The sequence below is a fragment of the Ammodytes marinus genome, assembly GCF_949987685.1.
Source record: "Ammodytes marinus genome assembly, chromosome: 16".
In the NCBI taxonomy this organism is placed as follows: Eukaryota; Metazoa; Chordata; class Actinopteri; order Uranoscopiformes; family Ammodytidae; genus Ammodytes; species Ammodytes marinus.
Window position 1 is genome coordinate 17938193 of NC_137220.1, and position 20227 is coordinate 17958419.

Sequence of the window (20227 nt, forward strand, 5' to 3'; positions counted from 1 at the left end):
ATGAGACCGAGAGAGAAAGCGCTTACGGTGCATGTTTTACCTAAAGCCACACTGCTTTACCTACAAAACCGCTGTTAGAACGTGCTAATCCAACGAGCTGCCGTGTAGTGTCTGTGAAGCTCTCGGCTCTGCTGTTGCCCAAACATCCGGTTTTTGTGTGGCAAACACAGCAGCTCAAGTGCTAGCCTGTTAGCCGAGATGCTAAGCCAAATTAGCGAAAGGACAGTGAAGAAGCTGGCCACTATCTTTTCGGGTTTCACAGCTAAGGCACACACCAAGTCAGTTCATTGCAAACACTCGAAAGCCACGTTCGGGAAACTGACCATCAATAGCTATCACTTGCTTCTTCTTAGCCAGCTAGCGTCGGCTAATGGTAACATTCTAGTCAATGTTGACCGCTAACGCTTGCTAGCTACACCCATTTTTGGGGGACGGGGTGGGGGCTGACCACCAGTCGGTCTCGTCGCTTGACCTGAATGCAAAGAGTTTTGTAGCAGGGATTTACTTAAAAAGAAAAGGAAATGTCGAGCTACAGCCTGTGTCAAAATCAATCCGTCGCTAGTTTAGACATGCTAGCCCACATTAGCATTGACTATTGATTGCATTTCGCTGCTCTGGCAGCTGTAGAGAGAAAGATAAATGTCCAACTCGTTGAACTTCTCCTAACGTAGAGAAGATTGACACGTTTCCTATTTTTTTAGGTGGGGAGGCAAGCTGCTCTCTACTCAAATATTCAGCTCGTTATGGGGGGGGGGGGCTGACTCCTCCGTACGGGCACATAGGAGTCTCTCTTCTTCCCCTCACGCACATACACGGACACAGCTGGAACAATGGGTTTTCACTGTAGCTAATGTAACCCCACTGGGGCATCCAGGGTCGTCCATTCAAATGGAAATGATCTCTCTGTGCCGTTGGGCAGACGCCTTGCCCTGCCCCTCCTGATTCAAACTTGAGCAAACACACACCTGAAGGAGCTTGCTGCTGGTAGACTAAATATTTTGGTTGGTGTGAACTGTGGAAGGCACATCCTGCGTATGATCGTGGTGTTTCTTGAAAGTAAAACTCACTTTTATAAACACCGTTTAAAAATGTCCGCCACATGCTGTCTTGTTTACTTTCCTACTTTGTCCCCCTCTGTTTCCTGAAACTGGATTTCTAGAATAGCAAAAAGAATCAAAAACACTACACACGCAGTTTAACAAACAGCAAGGGACCTGTGTAGAAAAAAGCAGATAGAAAGGTCGGGATGGAGTAGAATAGGGGGGATAGATGAAGGAGTGAAACAGATTAGAAGTTAGACGATCCAAGTGTTAGAAATAGAACTCATAGAAAATTAATCAGTCATTTATTATTTGTCTTCGTCTTGAGAAAAAATTCACTGGTCCCAGCTTCCCAAATGTGAACATCTTATGGATTGAACTGAACATGTTTTGGGTTGTTATTAGGGACTTTTGGTCGGACATACCAACACATTTAAAGATGTTGCCTTGGGCTCTAGGAACTATGTAATAGTACTATCTTTCGTCAGTGTCATGATTGCTTTACTACTTACGTAGTAAATCCAATGTGTAATTTGGTAAAATGACACAGAGGAATTCCTCTAGTGAAAAGCATTACGTTGTCAGAGAGAGGCAGTGAAAGTGTGTACGGATGTTTTTAGGCTGTGGAGGGTGTGTGTGTGTGTTAACCAGTCGCTCATTATTTCAGCTTGGATGCTAACAAAGGGTTATTGCCCCTGACTGTGCCCCGCCCCCACAGGTATGAGTGGAATTCTAATTGGATGAGGAATGTGCGATGAGCCAATGGGAGCGCAATGCTACCCGGCTGGCCGGCACTGTTTAGTCTGTCAGGGAGAGAGGGGCTGTTTGGCCTACTGTCTGTCTGTGGCAGGGACACAGACAAAAGCCAGGCCAGTTTTGACGCTGTTTCAGATTTCAGAGACTGCGTTGGTTTCATTTAGATGTGGTTAAGCTAGCCAAGAGGAGACTGTTGTGAATTCTGCCTCTATCATCTGGTTTTTTGTTTTGTAAATGTGGATAAGCTTAAGATAGCTGAAGGAGAAGTGCTCTGGGTATAATAAGAGTGGTGTCACATTATCTTTAATGTGATGTGATGTAGTGAGATGAGAATGGACAAAGTTAGACATCTAAAATTGTGTCTTAAGCACTTTGTCAAGTACCCACAATGGGATTTAAACACTTCATTGGAATGTCCTTAGTATCTGATAAAGCGTTGTTTGTTTTTAAGTTAGGATTTAGTTTAGTTTACATGTCCTGGGTAGCATAGTAATGTATTGGTTTTTGGTAGCAAAACTTGGTACTTGCACAACATCAAAAAATGTAAACATCAGCCCCAAATTCTGGTCTTGGTTTTTAAAGAATGTTGAATGCCCCCCCCCCCCCAGCAGCTGGCAAGGTTTGCAGGACACAGTCAGGAGGACTAATAAGAAAAATAAATGGGTCGGAGAGGGGTAACAACTGTATTGTTAAGAAAAACACTGTCAAATGGATGAAATAATCAGTGAATCAGCAGCAGAATGTTGATTTGCTTATGGAAGCAACAGGTTTAGTTGCCAGGTAGTCTGATCGAACCAGGAGGCAGCAGACACGGCAGAAGGTGACTCGGGACACTCTTAAAAGTCTGCTGGACGAAGGGCGGGGAAGTGGAGGAATCAGGAAAAACTATTGACAAAAAAAGAGAAAAGGGGAAAGGTAACAAAAAGCTCAAGAGAGAGAGAGAAAGAGGGAATCATCACTTACTTAGAAAGTAGCATAAGCACTTCTAATCCGCTCACCTAGCCGGCAGCGAACACATTACACACTCACAGAAACACTGTCACAGAAACCGATAGATTTTGAGAACGGAGGGAATTAGAATGTCACACCGTTGTTCAAAAAAGCATATCAATGAGGATCAGATACTGTGCTAAAAGATCATTTGGTGTAGTGTTGATGATAGAGGGTTTGTGATTGGCTTGTGACTACAGACCTGCTCTTTCGATTCGTGTGGCAGAAAGCACAGACAGCCGTGTGTGTGTGTATGTGTTGGCTCAGGCCGCGTTATTAAGCAGGTGAGATATTTGCTCACATGCCCTTCTGGCCGCTGCTTTTGTTTTTGCAGCTGAGAGGAGAAGAAAGTTACACAAAGTAGTGACATAGTTGTGTTCTGTCATGGGTCACTGGACTTCACCCACTAGTTTCTTTGTGTTCATGTATATTGTGTATAGATTTATTTTTGGCTACATCTGTGGTCAGGATTGATTGGCTTTTTCCCCAAAGTTACTTGACCATTACAGGGTTCAACATAACTTTTTTTTCCTACTGGCCCGCCGGGCCAGTGGATCCGAGTTTTACTGGCCCCTTGTATATTTTCACTGGCCCTGCACACACTTTTTTTTTCTTCATAATTTAGTGTCAATAATTATAATACCTGTATTAGAAAAATAAAGAAAGATAACCAGATCTAAAGGGAATATCTATACTGTAACAGTATATATATATTCCCTTTAGATTTGGTTATTTTTCTTATAGTTAATTATATGAAATGTTGATATTGCTCATACACATAATATAAAAACCAGGCAAACATATTGAATTAGAAGCCTACAACTGAAAGTATGTTGAAAGAGTCGGCCAGTATTTTAAAGTCCAGTAGTTTGATGGTTGTTTGTATTCTTGAATTTGGGCAGTTTAATGAATAGTTCACCTGCAGAAGTCATGTTCAAACATAAAAAAAAAAAATAAGATATGAAGGTCTGATCATTCTTTGTGGTGTGGTAGGCTGTTTTTATTACTTTCTCTATATGCATTAGGGATGTGAATGTGTCGACCGAATGACCGGTTTTCCACTTGCGCTCAAGTTGACTTTAAAAATAGAATAGAAATCCGAAAATCAGTGGGTTATGCCGTTTTTTTAAATGGGAGATTTCACCGTGTATGTGAGTTCACGTCTGGTCGTGAGCGCGCTGCAGGAGTGTCACTTCTCCATGAAGTGGCAGCTTCACATAAGAGTCCGGTGTGGGACCATTTTTTCAAACTATTGATAAAAAACAATGCAGTGCAAAATATGCAGCATAAGTTAAGCGCTCGTCTAAGACTATGACGTTAAATCACCGTAGAAACACACAATGCCTTCGTCCGATCACAGCAGCGTTTCACCGTGTGATCTCGGCAGCGAGTGAGCCGCTGCGCAGATGAACTGTGGTTTGTGGCTAAAATAATAACCGGGGATATTCTCCCCGTTAGCGATTTCAATGGGAAAGACTTCCGCGATCTGATTGAATGTCTCGAGCCTGAAAACACAGTGCCAAACTGCGCGACTATAGGAACTGTACAGTGAGCGGAGTCCCTCCGTTCGTTTCTGTCTACAACCGACACAATCACCGGAGACGCATTCACAGCGTTTAAATAACGCCTCTCATTTGTATTACCATTGGAGTTTGGATGCAAATACTGTAACATTACGGCGGCAGATAAAGGAAAAGCGCAGTTATCATTTTCTGCACACCTCTGCTGTGGGAAGAAAGGGGGCAAAGCAAGTCGACTCGCAGGCGGACGGTAGACAGCTCTGCCAACGGAGCGAGAGTGCACCCGCTTGTTGCTCTGCCTGTCAAAACGCCCACGCATCGGTTGTCCACTGGCCTTTCATTAAAAAATATATTTTATATTAGGTTTATTATATTGAGTCTTAAATAAACACTGCTTTCATTCCGACTCTCAACGCGCATTTCAATGGACCATGATGTAGTCTACAAAAAGATACTGAACTGTGATTGGCCAGTGACTGGCCAATCAACTTGCCCTGCATATGATTTTACTGGCCCCGGGCCATCGGGCTATACGTTGTGTCGAACCCTGCATTATCTGTGTGATTGAAGGTGTTTAAATGAGCCTCTCCATTTTTAAGGTTCCTATCACTACCTGAGGTGAGGATGAATATTAAAGGGATAGTTAAATATTTTTGAAGTGGGGGTTTGTATGAGGTACTTATTAGGACTGTGCCCAAAAAAAAGTCTGTTTCATTATATTTCTCTTCGTGTTTCAAGTTCCAAAAATCGATATTTAAAAAACAATAAAAACGTTTTTAACAGTTTGTTGACTATAACCTCCTCTCAAAAGAGGTCGCAGTATGTGTGTGTATCTTGGTGCCTCCAAATGCCCAGAGCAAAAATAAACATCTGTCCGGTGTCGAACTGAAGCAAGCAGTGAAAACATCTTAAATTTAGCAGACAATTGAGGGGATATTCACTTTTTAGGGTAGCATTAAAATATCTGCTGGCCGCCTGGCCCTTTCTGTAACAGACATTTTCCCCAAACTTCTCACATAGTGACTGCACTGATCGTCATCTCCATAAGGTTACAAGACTAACTTTGCACAAGTATCTCATACAACCCCCAGCACTTCAAAAATACTGAAATATCCCTCGGAAGTGTTCGAAAGGTGCAAGATTGGAGCAAAATTGCAAATCCTTGAAATGTTGGCGGGAGATGCTTGATTGCGCCAGAAACATGTTGTGACTTCCAATTCCTTTGAGGAGAGCTGCTAGAGTGGCACAGACAGAGGCGGCTCAGTTTTTCATCATCTCCCCCCATGAATCCTTTCTGCTTGTTTCCTCAAGATTGGATGAATGGAATCCTTTCCCACTGCTGGCTGGCTCTCTCTCTCTCACTCTCCCCCCCTCTCTCTATCTCTCTCTCTCTCTCCAGCACACTCAGGTTTTGAAAAGAATCGAGGACAAAAATTGTAACTGTGTGTGTGTCTTCACCACCCGTGACCTTGGCAGAATAAGGAATTTTTCTTGAGACGCTGAAAAAAGGGCCCGTCACACATTCGGGGCCATAGAAAAGAGCTGGTCAAGAAGCAGGAAAAAAAAACTATATGTGCAGGGGGCCAATTAGAACGCTCAGTTCTCTCTCTCCGTCTCTCTCTGTCTCTCCGGCTAGGTTTCCTTCATTGTGTCCGTGTGTAGAAAAGATGTCTCAGTGTGGAATGTGTGAGTCAGGAGGAGAAGGAGGAATGGACAAGGGGAAAAGGATATCCTGCAGTCATTCTCAGTGGGTTAATCACAGGAAATAAAGCAGGCTGCGCCAGACACGTCTACGCCGCCACACACACACACACTCACCACATCCTAAACCGCTGGCTGACTAACTTCCTAGAGGGAGCCGGTCTGGGCCAAATCAAATCACGCCAAATTTTAATTGGGACCTCAAAGGGCTGTGTACTAGATGCCGGTTGAGGTGGTGTGGAGCAAATCAATTAGGGAGCAGTTTGAATGGATCATTAGAGGGAGTCTGTTTCTCCCAGGCCAATCTTCCCCCCTGTAATGGTGCCATTATAACAGGCCTGATTGCATCTAGGCTTGCAATGAAGTCATTGTTTATCATTCTGCAGATTATGTTCTTGATTAATCATTTCATCTACAAAATGCCAGAAGGTCATTAATTATAAGTCCCAGGAGGAGAGAAGTGACATTCAAATCGCTTGCTTAAGTTGATCAGCAGTCTATAGATTTTCGGACCGTTAGATCTAAAGGTGCAGTCAGCAACTCAGGAGAAATTCAGTGTTAATACACCATGGCTCTATAAACAGACATCTTGCTAGGTGGGCCCCCTTTGATGACATAGCCTTTGTTTACATACCAGTTTACAGAGCCTAGGCTTTGTATTAACAACGCCAGATTTAATTTCAGTTCACTCACAGTACGGAGAGGTTGTGACAATGTGATTTTGACAACTCACAAGCCAGAATTGCTTACTCCACCTTTCTTTTAAAGAGAGGAAAGCAGCAGGTGACCAACCCTCACATTGAAGTAGCATGGCATTTTGTATGACGCATGAAACCTGATTGAAAGCTCTGATAAAGTTGCACGGGGCGGAAAACAGAAACCTTCAATAATTCAGACCAATGCAGGGGATGACACCCCCCCCACCCCGACCGGATGAAGGTGATTGACATGATGATAGTCTTGTCTTAAGCACAGAAATGGGGTCAAAGGTATTTGTAAAAGAATCCCGTCACATTCTTTCTCTTGTTCCCCGGTGGCCTGCCATCTGGCAATTTATCTGAATGGCTTGTCAGTCAGTGGGAGTTCATGAAAGTGATCTGGGCTGTAGCGTTTAAAGGGCTAGAATCCTAAAAGGTAATTCAACACCGGTATACACGTGTGTGTGTGTGTGTGTGTGTGTGTGTGTGTGTGTGTGTGTGTGTGTGTGTGTGTGTGTGTGTGTGTGTGTGTGTGTGTGTGTGTGTGTGTGTGTGTGTGTGTGTGTGTGTGTGTGTGTGTGTGTGTGTGTGTGTGTGTGTGTGTGTGTGTGTGTGTGTGTGTCAGCCAGAGGAACTTATGATGAGGTATTTACATTGCCTTGCTCTATAATGGATCTGTTTTTATTAAACATTAATCAGACAGTGTGGTTCCTCTGTTGACACACTAAACTGACACTGATATTCAACAATCATACGGTGAAAGTCGCAGTTGACCCTACCTTTTTTTTTTGTAGAAACAAAAAAGCTGTTTGCATTGGATGATATTGTATAATAAGTTATTTCCACTTGTATTTTTTCAGACAGTGGTTTAAACTGCTCCTTCCTAGTGTGATCTGGTGGCATGGGTTTGTGAGGTGCCGACCAAGAAATCCTAACTTCTTTCAGAAAATGTATTTTTTTCCTTTCCAAGGTTTTTCAATTTGAAGCTTATTCTTGTTTATGCATGCTTTGACCACATAAGCTTCTTAACAATGGGCTTCAAGGCATGACATTTAGAACTGGACTTTTCTGACTTGAGTTGTAAATGTCATTATAGTTTTCATGTCAATTGCACCTTACATTGCACTAGTGCATTACATCAACCTTGAATACAAACAGGCAGCTTGTTTTGTTTATGTGTGCACACTGAGCTATTATCAAGACTTGTACCTGTGACTTACTGGACATGATGAAGTGCATTGCAAGCGATGAGCTGACATGAAATATGCCAGCTCTCACATTGTACAGGCTGTCACAAGAACACACACACACACACACCCACACACCACACACACACATACACTGAACTAAATGCTAAGTACACAATTTAAAATTCACAATGTCTGGGTCAGTTGGAGTTTTACTTTCTGAATTCTCAAAGTTGATGATGTTGCAGAGAAGGCATTGTGCCACTCTGACTGTGGGCGGCGTGTGTGCAGTCATCCTGACAGTAGCTTATACTTTAGCTCACTCTTGTCTGCACGTCAAATACGTTTTTCTTGCTCATTACCATCCTCTGGCATTCATGTATTATCCTTTGCAGCATTCTTCCTCCTCACACAGTGTGTCCGCCAGAAGCATACATTTGTACCGGCCTACACACTGTGACATAATTAGCATATTTATGTATGTGGCATTTTGTTCATAAATGTTCTTTGTCTTTTACAGTATTATGTGCCAAGAACCTTGCAAAGAAAGACTTCTTTCGTAAGTACCTGTTATTATGTGCATGCGTCTTGCTTCATGATGATTGCTTTACGTACACATGATGCCCTGATGGCTTTTTCAATGGCTGTGAATGTGCCATTCTAAAGCAGGGATAATAGAAATCCTAAGACTGCTGCCAGGATGAGGGCCACCATTGCTTTCATTAAATACAACAGTTGGAATAACAGTGAAAAACCAAATCTAAATCTGCTGCTATTGTGTTAAGACTAAGAGGGTTTTAAATTACAGGACAGGTCTCAGAAAAGAAGAGAAAAAAACTGCAAATGGTCGTGGTGGAGATAATGTTATTATGTGCAGCACTTGAGACAATTTAGACTGCTTCTTAACACTTAAATGTTATCATCTTTGTGATTTAAATGTGGTGACTGCCTGCCAGCGATTTTAATGTGAACTGTGTGCCCCTGCAGGCCTGCCAGATCCTTTTGCCAAGGTTGTGGTGGATGGTTCAGGTCAATGCCACTCTACGGACACAGTCAAGAGCACACTGGACCCCAAATGGAATCAGCACTACGACCTGTGAGTCTCCTGCACCAACAAAATACACTTCAAACAAAACAAAAATTGGTTTATTTACTTCTTTAACTAATGGGCGCCGTGAGTAATCGATTCCTCGAGTAGTGCTCGTTTCAAATGAAATCGACAGGTTAACAAGGGTACTTAAAAAAAATAAAAATTATGTGTACGTTTATTTTTTTTTATTTTTTCACATGCAAAACACCAGCTCAAAGTCTGTCCATCAGCCCCACCATGTTGTTTCAATTTCAATGACCCCATGTCTAGACTGCAAGCGTCTCAGACATGTTTCTTACTTGCCCATTTGCAAAAAAATAAAAAATGCTCTCCTATTAATATCTGCAGCCGTCTACACCGGTGTCTCAAATCAAATCAAAACAGGTTTGATTTATATAGCCCAAAATCACAAATAGCCATTTGCCTCAGTGGGCTTCACAATATGACACCCTCTGCCCTTAGACCTTTAGCTCGACATAAACCTTTTAACGGGTAAAATAAGTCAGGTGTACAGAACGGCTATATAGCTAAGGTCTGGAAGTAGTTTGTGGAAGTAGGAGTGGTCCAGTGTAAAATATGCCAGAGAGAAATCACCAAGCCAATACCAGCGATGATTACTCAAGAGATGCTGCCTCTGATTATAAAGGTTCTTCGGAGTAGTCCAATGGTTGAAGAATAATGAGCCACGGACTGAGCATTAGGCTCTGTGGTAGGGACTGTTCCTGCTGTTTTTTTTAACTATATAGTTAATTACATTTTATCATTTATTTTACCTGCTTCGGTTTTTATGTGCAACAGTGACTTTCTTTTGTTTTGTTTGGGCGTTTGTAGGCTATATTGCCGTGTTTTGTTGGTCCTGCAGACAGATGAGTTGTAGATCTTGAAAAACGAGTACTCGATCTTTGAATACACTAATCGTGCCTATGCCTGCTTCTTTTTCATTGTTTTGCTATTATCAAAAATCATGACAATATATTGAAAAGATGTCAAAGATGAATATCTGCTTTGTTGTGTTCCAATTCGCTCCTTTGTCTTCAAACAGTAATTTTGCAAAAATGCAGGTGTTGCAATAATACAGGATTGTCATCCAAATATTTAAGCTAATATAACCGGTTTATATTCATCTACAAAACGTCATATTTGTTTTCTCAAGACATTCAGATATGTCACGCCTATGCCTAACCGTGTTAAAAAAAAAGTAGACACAAGATTCTTAGCGTGTGTGTGTGTGTGTGTGTGTGTGTGTGTGTGTGTGTGTGTGTGTGTGTGTGTGTGTGTGTGTGTGTGTGTGTGTGTGTGTGTGTGTGTGTGTGTGTGTGTGTGTGTGTGTGTGTGTGTGTGTGTGTGTGTGTGTGTGTGTGTGTGTGTGTGTGTGTGTGTATTTCAGCTACATTGGAAAGACAGACTCCATCACCATCAGCATATGGAACCACAAAAAGATCCATAAACGACAGGGGGCGGGCTTCCTGGGCTGCATACGACTTCTCTCCAATGCCATCAGCCGGCTAAAAGACACAGGATGTAAGTTTGTTTTTAGTTTTTTGAACTCCATGCCCTCTCATTTTAAAACGTACACATGTGTAATACGCTCACAGATATTAATAGAACAGAAAAACAAATTTATTTTTAATTTTTATTTACATACATTTCCTCCCGTTCTTCCAGACCAGCGTCTAGATCTATGTAAGCTCAACCCCTCAGATAGCGATGCCGTGCGGGGGCAGATTGTAGGTAAGTCTGAGCGCACTGATACTTTACCTGTACTAATCACTCCCCGTGGTCTCTCTCCCCATGATGCTTTTCCCTTGGCTGTGTTAGCTGTCATATCTCTGACCTGTACCACCTCTGTGTTTCCAGTGAGTTTACAGACGCGAGACCGTATCGGCAGCGGAGGCCCCGTGGTGGACTGCAGGGGACTGTTGGAAAACGATGGGTGAGTTTGTCTCAAGGCCTATTGCGCTGCGTCACGTCATGTAGAGAAACGGTTGTGTATTGTGATTATTCTGAGTCAGGTGTGAGATTTAAAGAGTATGAGAAACCCAAAGTCTGTCTCTGTCTCACATTGGTATTATCACATGCTGTGCTTTGGTTTAACATAACGTCACTTAACTTTGGAAATGGTGGAAACAAAACCAAAATAGTTAGTTGTAATTGTAGTACATTTATCAAAGCTATGGTTGAAAGAAATAAACCAAAAGACACTTGGCCCCAAAAAGATTCAGTCTGATGTCAAAGGTGGAGTCAGCAATTCTGAAGAATCCTTGTTGTCAAAATCACTCCTTGTCAAAATCAGTGAATATCTCCTCATGATCAGCCACCTGTCTGTACTGTTTGTGTGTGCTGAAAAAAAAAGTGTTAAAGCCACTACGAGTAAGTCGGCACGTTGGCGACACCTTTGAACAAAAGCGGTAGTATTATTACGACGCCAGCTGTCGTGAAGCTGTTTTCTAGCTCGTGCAGGCAGCGTGCAGGGCGTGCAGATTCAAATAATCAGGAAGCAATATGGTGCGTGTCCGTGTGTTGAAAGCAAAGTGTGAGGGCACCGGACTCTTTTCGGCTCCGTGAGTCTATGGGTGACACAGCATCAACTAATGCCAGTAAGTGCTAAACACACCTGATTGCAATGAGTTGATGCATTGTCACCTCTCACGGAGCTGAACGAGTCCGTGTCCCCACACAAAGCGAATGAACGAGAGATGGCAGTTAGTTAGTATCACGATGAGGTAATGTGTTTATGTTGTAAATAATGACTATTTCAGATGAATAATGGTCATCTGATGATGCTGGTGAGGCAAAGTAAACTTTGTTTTAGTAGGCTACCGCTCATTCATTTAGGAGTAAACACTGCAGTCCATGCTGCAGTCTAGGTTCGCTGCGTGAAATTGTGTATACGTTGCTTGGCAACGCCCTCCCGCCCGACTATCACTCTCCCTTTTCGCTTTTCTTCATTGCATTTTCTTTTTTTTCTTTTATGGTTCAGCCCCGTTATCAGTCATTATGACGACAAACAACTGTCTCAAACAAGGCTCCCGCTCCCCTTCCCTCACCTGGAGGGATAGGCTTCTCAAATCGCGTAACTGCGCCACACTGAAATCTGTGACCAATACGGATATGTGACCATAGAGCATGCACGCGTGAACCGAAAATCGGACTGGGTGTACGACCAGATCAAATGCAGTAATAAAAACTATATAAAAACGTCTTTCTTTGCACTGATGGTCTCGTTTGCTGTTAAAGGTAATTTATGATTATGAGAGGAAACATGAGGCTGTTTAAAAGATATTTAAAAGTTACTCGTTGCCGCTTTAATACGGAGCCTAGGCTCCGTAAAGTGGTCTGTTGTTAGCTACGATGGGCTCCCTTTTTTTTTTTTACGTACCACTTTACAGAGCCTAGGTTGTAGTTTTTTGCCAGCGCACACACAGTATAGACAGGTAGTTGTGGATCATTTGGACATTTTCACTGATTTTGACAAAGTGATTTTGACAACAAGCATCCTGAAGAATCACTGACTCCTCCTTTAATCCATAGGCTTCTCCATTTAGTCATGTGAAAAAGAACTGACACTTATTTTGCTTACCTGTTGTGTTGCAAGTTCTTCATTATCATTGTTTGATCTGCCCCCAATCTGCATTCAAAATAAAAAGCAGTTGACCTATCATGTGATTCAAGTAAACTGGGAAAACTTCAGTGGTGTGTGTGTGTGTGTGTGTGTGTAGGCCTGTGTTTGAGGGGTGCTTCAGTGAAGAGCCGCTGCCATACTCCGACCCCACTGGTGCGGCGGGGGGCGGGAACTGCCGGCTGGACTCGCCCAGTCAGGAGAACCGACTTCAGACGCAGCGAATCAGAGGGGGAGACTCCAGAGGCCACGCCCACACCCCACAAAACAGACCGCACGGGCACCAGCCGCCAGACCTGCCCGAGGGCTACGGTCAGTTTTTTTTAAGGCTTATGTTTTCGCATAATTCTCTGTACCAAAATCTTTGGTGGATTTTGATAAAACATATCTCTCATGTCCCTATTCACGCAACATCTTTCTTTGTCTTTCTTTCTTTTAAAACAGAGCAACGAACTACGGTGCAGGGCCAGGTTTACTTCCTTCACACACAGACGGGCGTCAGCACCTGGCACGACCCTCGGATACCACGGTACGACTGCATCCCGCTTCACTTACGTCTCTAGTCAAAGCATAACCTGGAATTTGATTAACCTTTGAGTAAACGGTCATTACAGCAGCAAAGGGAAAGACATGGAGACGAAAGAACATGAGAACAGAATAAATGACAACACGTGCCGTGGTGAACCGATCCACTATTTTGCAGTTCCCATCCGATTCCCGTGTCTGGGTTTTTAATTTTGTCCGATAAAGTCTGATATCATCATTATTATAAAACAATTCTGTTGATAGTAGTGATATGTGTAAGTTTATTAAGTATTTTTTTTTGCTGGTCAGTTTTTCCTCAGTCAAACTTTAGGGTCTAAGGTCAGAGGCTGTCATATTGTGTACGGACTGTGAAGCCCACTTTCGTCTATTAACTCTAAAAGTCTGAGTTCTTCTTATTTTGTTCTGCACTACTTACACAGAAAAAAAGAGATTAACAGGAAAATCTCCGGCTAGGTTAAGGGCAGTATGAGAGGTTAAGAACGTACAGTATGTGGGGTTTAGAGTTGTTCGTTTCAGAGAGTTGATTTGTTTGGCGCCGTATTGTGGATTTCTGCTGCTAACTGAAGTCTTTACTGTCTGTCTGCTTTGCGTGTTCCCCGGTGCAGGGACCTGGCTAGCGTGAGCTGCGAGGAGCTTGGGCCTCTGCCAGTGGGCTGGGAGGTCCGCAGCACCGTGTCCGGCCGCATCTACTTTGTGGACCACAACAACAGAACCACACAGTTCACAGACCCACGCCTGCACACAATTATCAGGTACAGACACACACACACATACATAACAAACACACATCAATCCACCTACTACACCTGTGTGGCAGACACTGACGCATACCAAGGGAGTGTGTGTTTCGACTGATCTGCTGTTAATCTAATCTGGACTCAGACTGCCTCGGAGCGTGACCTACTAAAACAGTCAGCAGTAGCTCTGTTAATAATACTTGACGCGTGTGATTTACAGTAATGTGGGCTTAAAGGAGAAGTACTTGATATGGTCCTTTTAGCTAACTTTCTGTCGCTGACTGCATTGACCTTCCTCGTCCCTACGTCACCACCACATGAACGCGCAGCTGTCTTCTTCAGATAGTGCCGCGATGGAGAGCAGCGGGTCATCATTCACGGGCACATAGACCCGCCTCTTTAGAGTGCTCTGTCTACTGATTGGATAAAACGAGCGGGATCCTGGAAATGTTATCTGACATTTACTGCAAAGCTGAATGCCTGGGAGACCTGTATTATGACCTGCGCATACTGTTTAAGTGATTGCTGTATGAATAGAGTGATTTAACAAGTATATTAACAAAAAAAATCTCACTCACTTCTCCTTTTTGGGGTAGGTTTACGCAAATTCTCAGTGCATTAATACATTTTTTTTGCCTGTCATTCTTTCCTCTCGTCACGTCATCTCTTCTCCTCCCTACCATTTTCTTTTTCACACTTTCCAGCCAGCAATCCCAAGCTAAAGAATCGTCCCAGGCCCCCCAGATGGAGGTGGGGGGCGAAGAGGTGGGCAACGGAGGAGTGGGCAACGGAGTGGTGGTAGGAGGAGGAGGAGAGGGAGACGTGGCGGCGCGCTACGAGAGAGACCTGGTCCACAAGCTCAAGCTGCTGCGCCACGAGCTGTCGTTGCAGCAGCCGCAGGCAGGACACTGTCGCATCGAGGTGTCGCGGGAGGAGATCTTCGAGGTGGGTGCTGTGATGTCATAACCAGGGGAGCAACAACTTATTGAAAGGGGGGAAATAAAAATGAAAAGAAATCCAACTACAACATTTCTTGACATTTTTATGAGCCGCACGCACACAGATCAGACCTTTGTGTAAAATGCCGTTCACAGTCCAGTGAATTAAAAGCAGTGTGGACGGAGTGGGTAGCTCCTGTGAAATGTTTACATTCATACATTCAACACGTCCACACTCTCTTCATGACTCAACAACAACCTATTCTTTCATGGTTTTTCCCTCTGGAGCGGAGCACAAAAGCACTGCTATTTGTTCATTTTAATAAACGGTGAAACGGAAGACAGCAGTGTCTAAAGAGCTTTGTTGTGAGTCTCCAATTCTTTCTAATGTTTTTGTGCGTGTCTGCGTGTATCGTTCTGTATAGGAGTCGTATCGACAAATCATGAAGATGAGGCCCAAAGACCTGAAGAAGCGTCTGATGGTGAAGTTCAGGGGAGAGGAAGGCCTTGACTATGGAGGAGTGGCCAGGTAATGTAGCACAAATGTTCTTTTTAGGCTTTCCATTTCTGCCAGTTTAGTGTGCAGTTGCCTATGATGAGTCCCTCTTTCCTCGCCACACTTACTTGAGTTGAAGTGCTTTAGGTATACATTCATACATCTGCTTTTTTAGCCAAACATATCAAGGAGAGAGTGAGAGACAAGATATTACGCTGCCATACTGAGAATTACAGAGAGTTTTGTGGAGCTGATAGGCTTAATCAACTTAATGTCAACTCTTTTGGCGATGGCTTGAACGTAACCGACATTCATTTATATGACAAAGTTACGTACTATAGCTTCCATTAGTCAGTATTGTGATGAGAAAGGGACCTCCAAACTAATGAATGAATAAGTTTAACCTTCTAGCTGCAGTGTCATGCTTAATTATTTTAGCAGCTAGGGAGGCCAAATGTTTTAGCAACAGTGCTCCATCTATTGACCAAAGCTGCACAGGCTACATCATATGATCTAGTTGTTTTCTCTTTGTTTCTTGCTTGTGTCTGCGTTTTGTATGTGAGTTTGGGAACATTAGTTGACCATGTGGTGCTCTTCTGTAGGGAGTGGCTGTACCTGCTGTGCCACGAAATGTTGAACCCATACTACGGCCTGTTCCAGTACTCCACGGACAACATCTACACACTTCAGATCAATCCAGACTCCTCCATCAACCCCGTGAGTATCTATATAAAAAACGCACACAAAGCCACTTCACTGAATGAAGGGGAATTTCTCTGAGCTTCTGTGTCTCTCTCTCTCTCTCTCCGTCTGTGTGTTTTTTTTCTTCCTCTCAGGACCACCTGTCATATTTCCATTTTGTGGGTCGCGTGATGGGCCTGGCGGTGTTTCACGGCCACTACATCAATGGGAGCTTCACGCTGCCTTTCTACAAACAGCTTCTGGGCAAACCCATCACGCTCAGCGACCTGGAGACCACCGACCCCGAGTTGCACAAGAGCCTCGTGTGGATATTGTGAGCAAATGCACCCCCCCCCCCCACACACATTTTGTTTTCAGCTTTGTTTTTATTTACATTTTTTACATATAATGTTAATGTTAAAAATGTTTTAGATGGTATATCATCCTTTTCCATTGAATACATATCCCAGATCATCTCAAACAAGAGCTCTTTCTTCTGTGATTCAGATTTGTAGTTCTTAGTTATAGCTTTGTACTGGCTGTAAGTAGAATATTAGTACATGACTACACAACTGTTCGGAATATTTTATCCAATTAGGTCCTTTTATAATTATATATATATAAAAAAAAAAAAAAAAGGTTGTATAGGTTTAATAAGTTTAATGTGACATCAGACTCATTTTGATCATCTTTTTTTTGCAGGGAGAACGACATCACTTCAGTCCTGGACCACACGTTCTGCGTGGAGCACAATGCCTTTGGGAAGTTCTTACAACATGAACTCAAACCTAACGGGCGCAACATCCCCGTCACTGAGGAGAACAAAAAGGAATATGTGAGGTGAGAACAGTGATACGCGAGCGTTGTCCAGACGATGCCTTTTGATACAGAGTGTAAACAATAGCCTACATCTGCACAATACGTTTGCTTACAGTACATTCATTTGACCTGCAACTCTTTTGTTTGTGTGTTTCAGACTTTATGTGAACTGGAGGTTTATGCGTGGAATTGAAGCCCAGTTTCTGGCTCTACAGAAGGGATTCAGCGAGCTCATCCCCCAGCACCTCCTCAAACCTTTCGACCATAAAGAACTTGAGGTACAGGTCTTGACTATGAGCAGTACACCAGTTATCATAAATAACGGACTAAACTACATTATTGTTGCAATGGGAGTTGATCATTCTTCCTGCTTGTGGATTTTGAAAGTGTCATAAAAGGTGGATTCAGCAACTCTGGAGAATGTTTGTTGTCAAAGTAGCTTTTTGACAAAATCAGCGAATTTCTTCCCCAGATCTGCTACCTGTCCGTACTGTGTGTGAGCTGGATGTCAACAGCATGTTGCTAGATACGGTGGCCCCCTTTGTTTACATACCAGTTTACAGAGACTCTGCCGTGAATTAACGATGCACTTTTTTGTCAGCGAAAACAGTATGGACGGTTTGCAGATGGTGTGGAGATAATTGTCATTGGGCGGCCTTTTTCTTCCTCTCAATACATTCCTTCTCCCCCTCCTCCAGCTGATTATCGGTGGACTGGGGAAGATAGATCTTGCCGACTGGAAGACAAACACGCGGCTGAAGCACTGCACCAGTGAGAGCAACGTGGTGCGGTGGTTCTGGCAGGCGGTGGAGGCCTTCAGCGAGGAGAGGAGAGGACGCCTCCTGCAGTTCGTCACGGGCTCCACCAGGGTGCCCTTACAGGGGTTCAAAGCGTTGCAGGGTGGGTCATGGTCTGATTCAGACAATACACACACACTTACTGTACACATCGGTTGTTGTCACTGTTAATTTGTTGTTTAAGTTTTGTAGACTGAATTAATTTGTTATTGCATATTAATTGATTACATATTTTCCCTTTTTTGAGAATAATCTATCCAAAAGATTAATTTTTTATAAATGAGTTTGATTTATCAATTTAATCTGCATAGTTTAAGATTCATTTATACTTTGTTTGCTCTCTCAATTAGCTCTTTTGCCACCAATCCATATTCAATTTATGCCCAATTTCAATGTATTTCTGATGATATTATCCATATTCAGCTTTTAAACCAGTTCAATGCCCGTCCAAAACCTTCAGCTAATTCATTTGTAAAGCGTTGGCATTTTGAAGTGTGATGAGTGCTCCGTGTATCCGGATAGAGCAGTGATAACTAGAATGTATGCGTGTAAGGTTCTACAGGTTCTGCAGGACCAAGACTCTTCACAATCCATTTGATAGACGCCAACACAGACAACCTGCCCAAGGCTCACACGTGGTAAGCACAGAGAGGAAAGAAAGGTGGAAAAAGAAATGCTTAATAAGGTTCATCTTTTTTTATAATTGTAAATGTCACTAATTCTCCTTTTCTATCTGTAGTTTTAACCGGATAGACGTCCCTCCCTATGAGTCTTACGAGAAACTCTACGAGAAACTGCTGACGGCGGTGGAGGAGACGTGTGGCTTCGCTGTGGAGTGACCAATCCCCCAACCAAACCAACATATAAACAGTCACACTTGCGCTTGCACTTGCAAAGAACTTTTTGACATTTTACATATATATATATATACACAGTGACACACACAAACATCAACAGAATATCAAGTATACACAAAGTATACAGAGCGGCCAAGCATCACAAGGACGCACAGTCCCTTGCCACCTCTTCACCACCGAACTGTTGGGGGTAAAAGGAGGAAGCACAGCAGGAGGGGGAACAAATCTACAACAACTACAAAAAAAACACACAAAAAATAAATAAGTATTTTAAACTTTTTTCAGATGTTTTGAAGAAGCATTTTTATCCTTCAGTTTTAACAAGCTATGATGTCATTCTTCAGAATGTCTACCGCCACAGCGCATTCGACGACACACACAAGTCTCCGGACAGAATCAGCCAATCACATGCGAGCCTGCGAACAGAGACTTTGGAAAAAAAACTAAAATCAGACGTGTGAAGAACAAGGCGGAGACCGATTGTCTCTCTGTCTGACAGAGCTGTTTGATTGACTAGTATTCATGCTTTATGTTTAACCACTGTCGTGTATCAGAATGCGTGCATGTACGTGTGTGTATTGTGTGTGTGTGTGTATGTGTGTGTGTGTATGTATGAGACAGTGAGAGAGTGAGAGTGTTTGTGCGCGTGTGAGTGTGAGTGTGTGTGTGTGTGTGTGTGAGAGAGAGTGAGTGTGTCAGGCATGGCACCCGGTTACGCTGTAAAAATGATCAAATGAGCCTGCTCCTCTGTTTGGTAACTTTTATTGTCTCTTCCGTTTGTATCTGCGACCACTCTGATCCACTCTGATATTTTATTATTTATTACTAAGTGATTACTGACCAAGCTGCTATACGCTCTACACGGAGCCCACACTAATCTCTTCACCACCCCCTCTACCAGAGTTGAAGGGTCAATTCACTTGCAATTCGAGTAATCCACAAAGTGGGTTTGATTGAATTTCGTTACATTTTTTTTAATTTTTTTTTTAACATTCATATTATTGCGGAGAAATACCCTTTGTCAGTGTATGAACACAGTTAGTGTTTTTGGTGTTTTAAATGCCATGTTACATTCATTTGATGTGAAAGGGATTGAGGCCCTAACTTTGAAATCTTAACTCTACTGATGTTATGGAGAGGTCTTAGGGCCGGACCTTGGTAGTTTTTCCAAAATGAGCCACTAGGATGGGAAAGAAGGAGTCAGCTTCAGGAATTTGGATTGAATTTGACATGTATAATAAAAATCTCCTAAGCCTTTCATACATGTCTCATCGTCCATTTCAACATCTCTTTTGTTTTGTTTTTCTCTGCGGCCCTGATGTTTCTCTGCCCATCTCTTGTTCTCCATAGCCTGAATGTTAGAAGGGGTTTGTTATCATCCTCAAGACCACCATGAATGAACAAAGTCATCAGTCCTCCATGGAAGTCAATGAAATCTGGAAAACATAAATGTCAAGCGAGTAATGTGGAAGAAGTTGGGATCTGCTGTAGGTTGAATATTGAAGACTGTTATGCAGTATCATTTCAAACTGCATTTTCTAGATTCTGAGCTCACTGTGTAATGGATGCAAGAGTATTGTAACTTACTATGTACTAAACATTTATGAAAAAATACAATGTAAATAAGATTATATTAAAAGAAATTAAATTGAAAATACATTCCTTGTGTTATGTGCATTATTATACCTGTCTGTCACTCACTTTGTAATCACCTTTCCCACATCTTGAATTGGAAGTTTAAATCATTTAATTCTT

General features: G+C 42.7%; 1 protein-coding gene across 2 annotated transcripts in view; it reads left to right on the forward strand.

Annotated features, from left to right (window-relative positions):
- smurf1 (SMAD specific E3 ubiquitin protein ligase 1) overlaps window positions 1-20115 on the forward strand; it is a 20375-nt gene extending 260 nt beyond the window's left edge. Inside the window, exons 2-18 of one of the 2 annotated variants that reach the window (XM_080043121.1) lie at window positions 8413-8451; window positions 8880-8988; window positions 10370-10503; window positions 10648-10713; window positions 10840-10915; window positions 12702-12913; window positions 13046-13130; window positions 13753-13899; window positions 14589-14829; window positions 15248-15351; window positions 15921-16035; window positions 16155-16333; window positions 16702-16839; window positions 16976-17096; window positions 17517-17718; window positions 18169-18253; window positions 18355-20115. In XM_080043121.1, coding sequence (XP_079899247.1) covers window positions 8413-8451; window positions 8880-8988; window positions 10370-10503; window positions 10648-10713; window positions 10840-10915; window positions 12702-12913; window positions 13046-13130; window positions 13753-13899; window positions 14589-14829; window positions 15248-15351; window positions 15921-16035; window positions 16155-16333; window positions 16702-16839; window positions 16976-17096; window positions 17517-17718; window positions 18169-18253; window positions 18355-18454 — 2153 coding nt within the window. In that variant the 3' untranslated portion in view covers window positions 18455-20115. The remainder of the gene's footprint in view (window positions 1-8412; window positions 8452-8879; window positions 8989-10369; window positions 10504-10647; window positions 10714-10839; window positions 10916-12701; window positions 12914-13045; window positions 13131-13752; window positions 13900-14588; window positions 14830-15247; window positions 15352-15920; window positions 16036-16154; window positions 16334-16701; window positions 16840-16975; window positions 17097-17516; window positions 17719-18168; window positions 18254-18354) is intronic. The other variant, XM_080043122.1, reaches the window with a different exon arrangement.
- The last annotated feature ends 112 nt before the right edge of the window (window positions 20116-20227 follow it).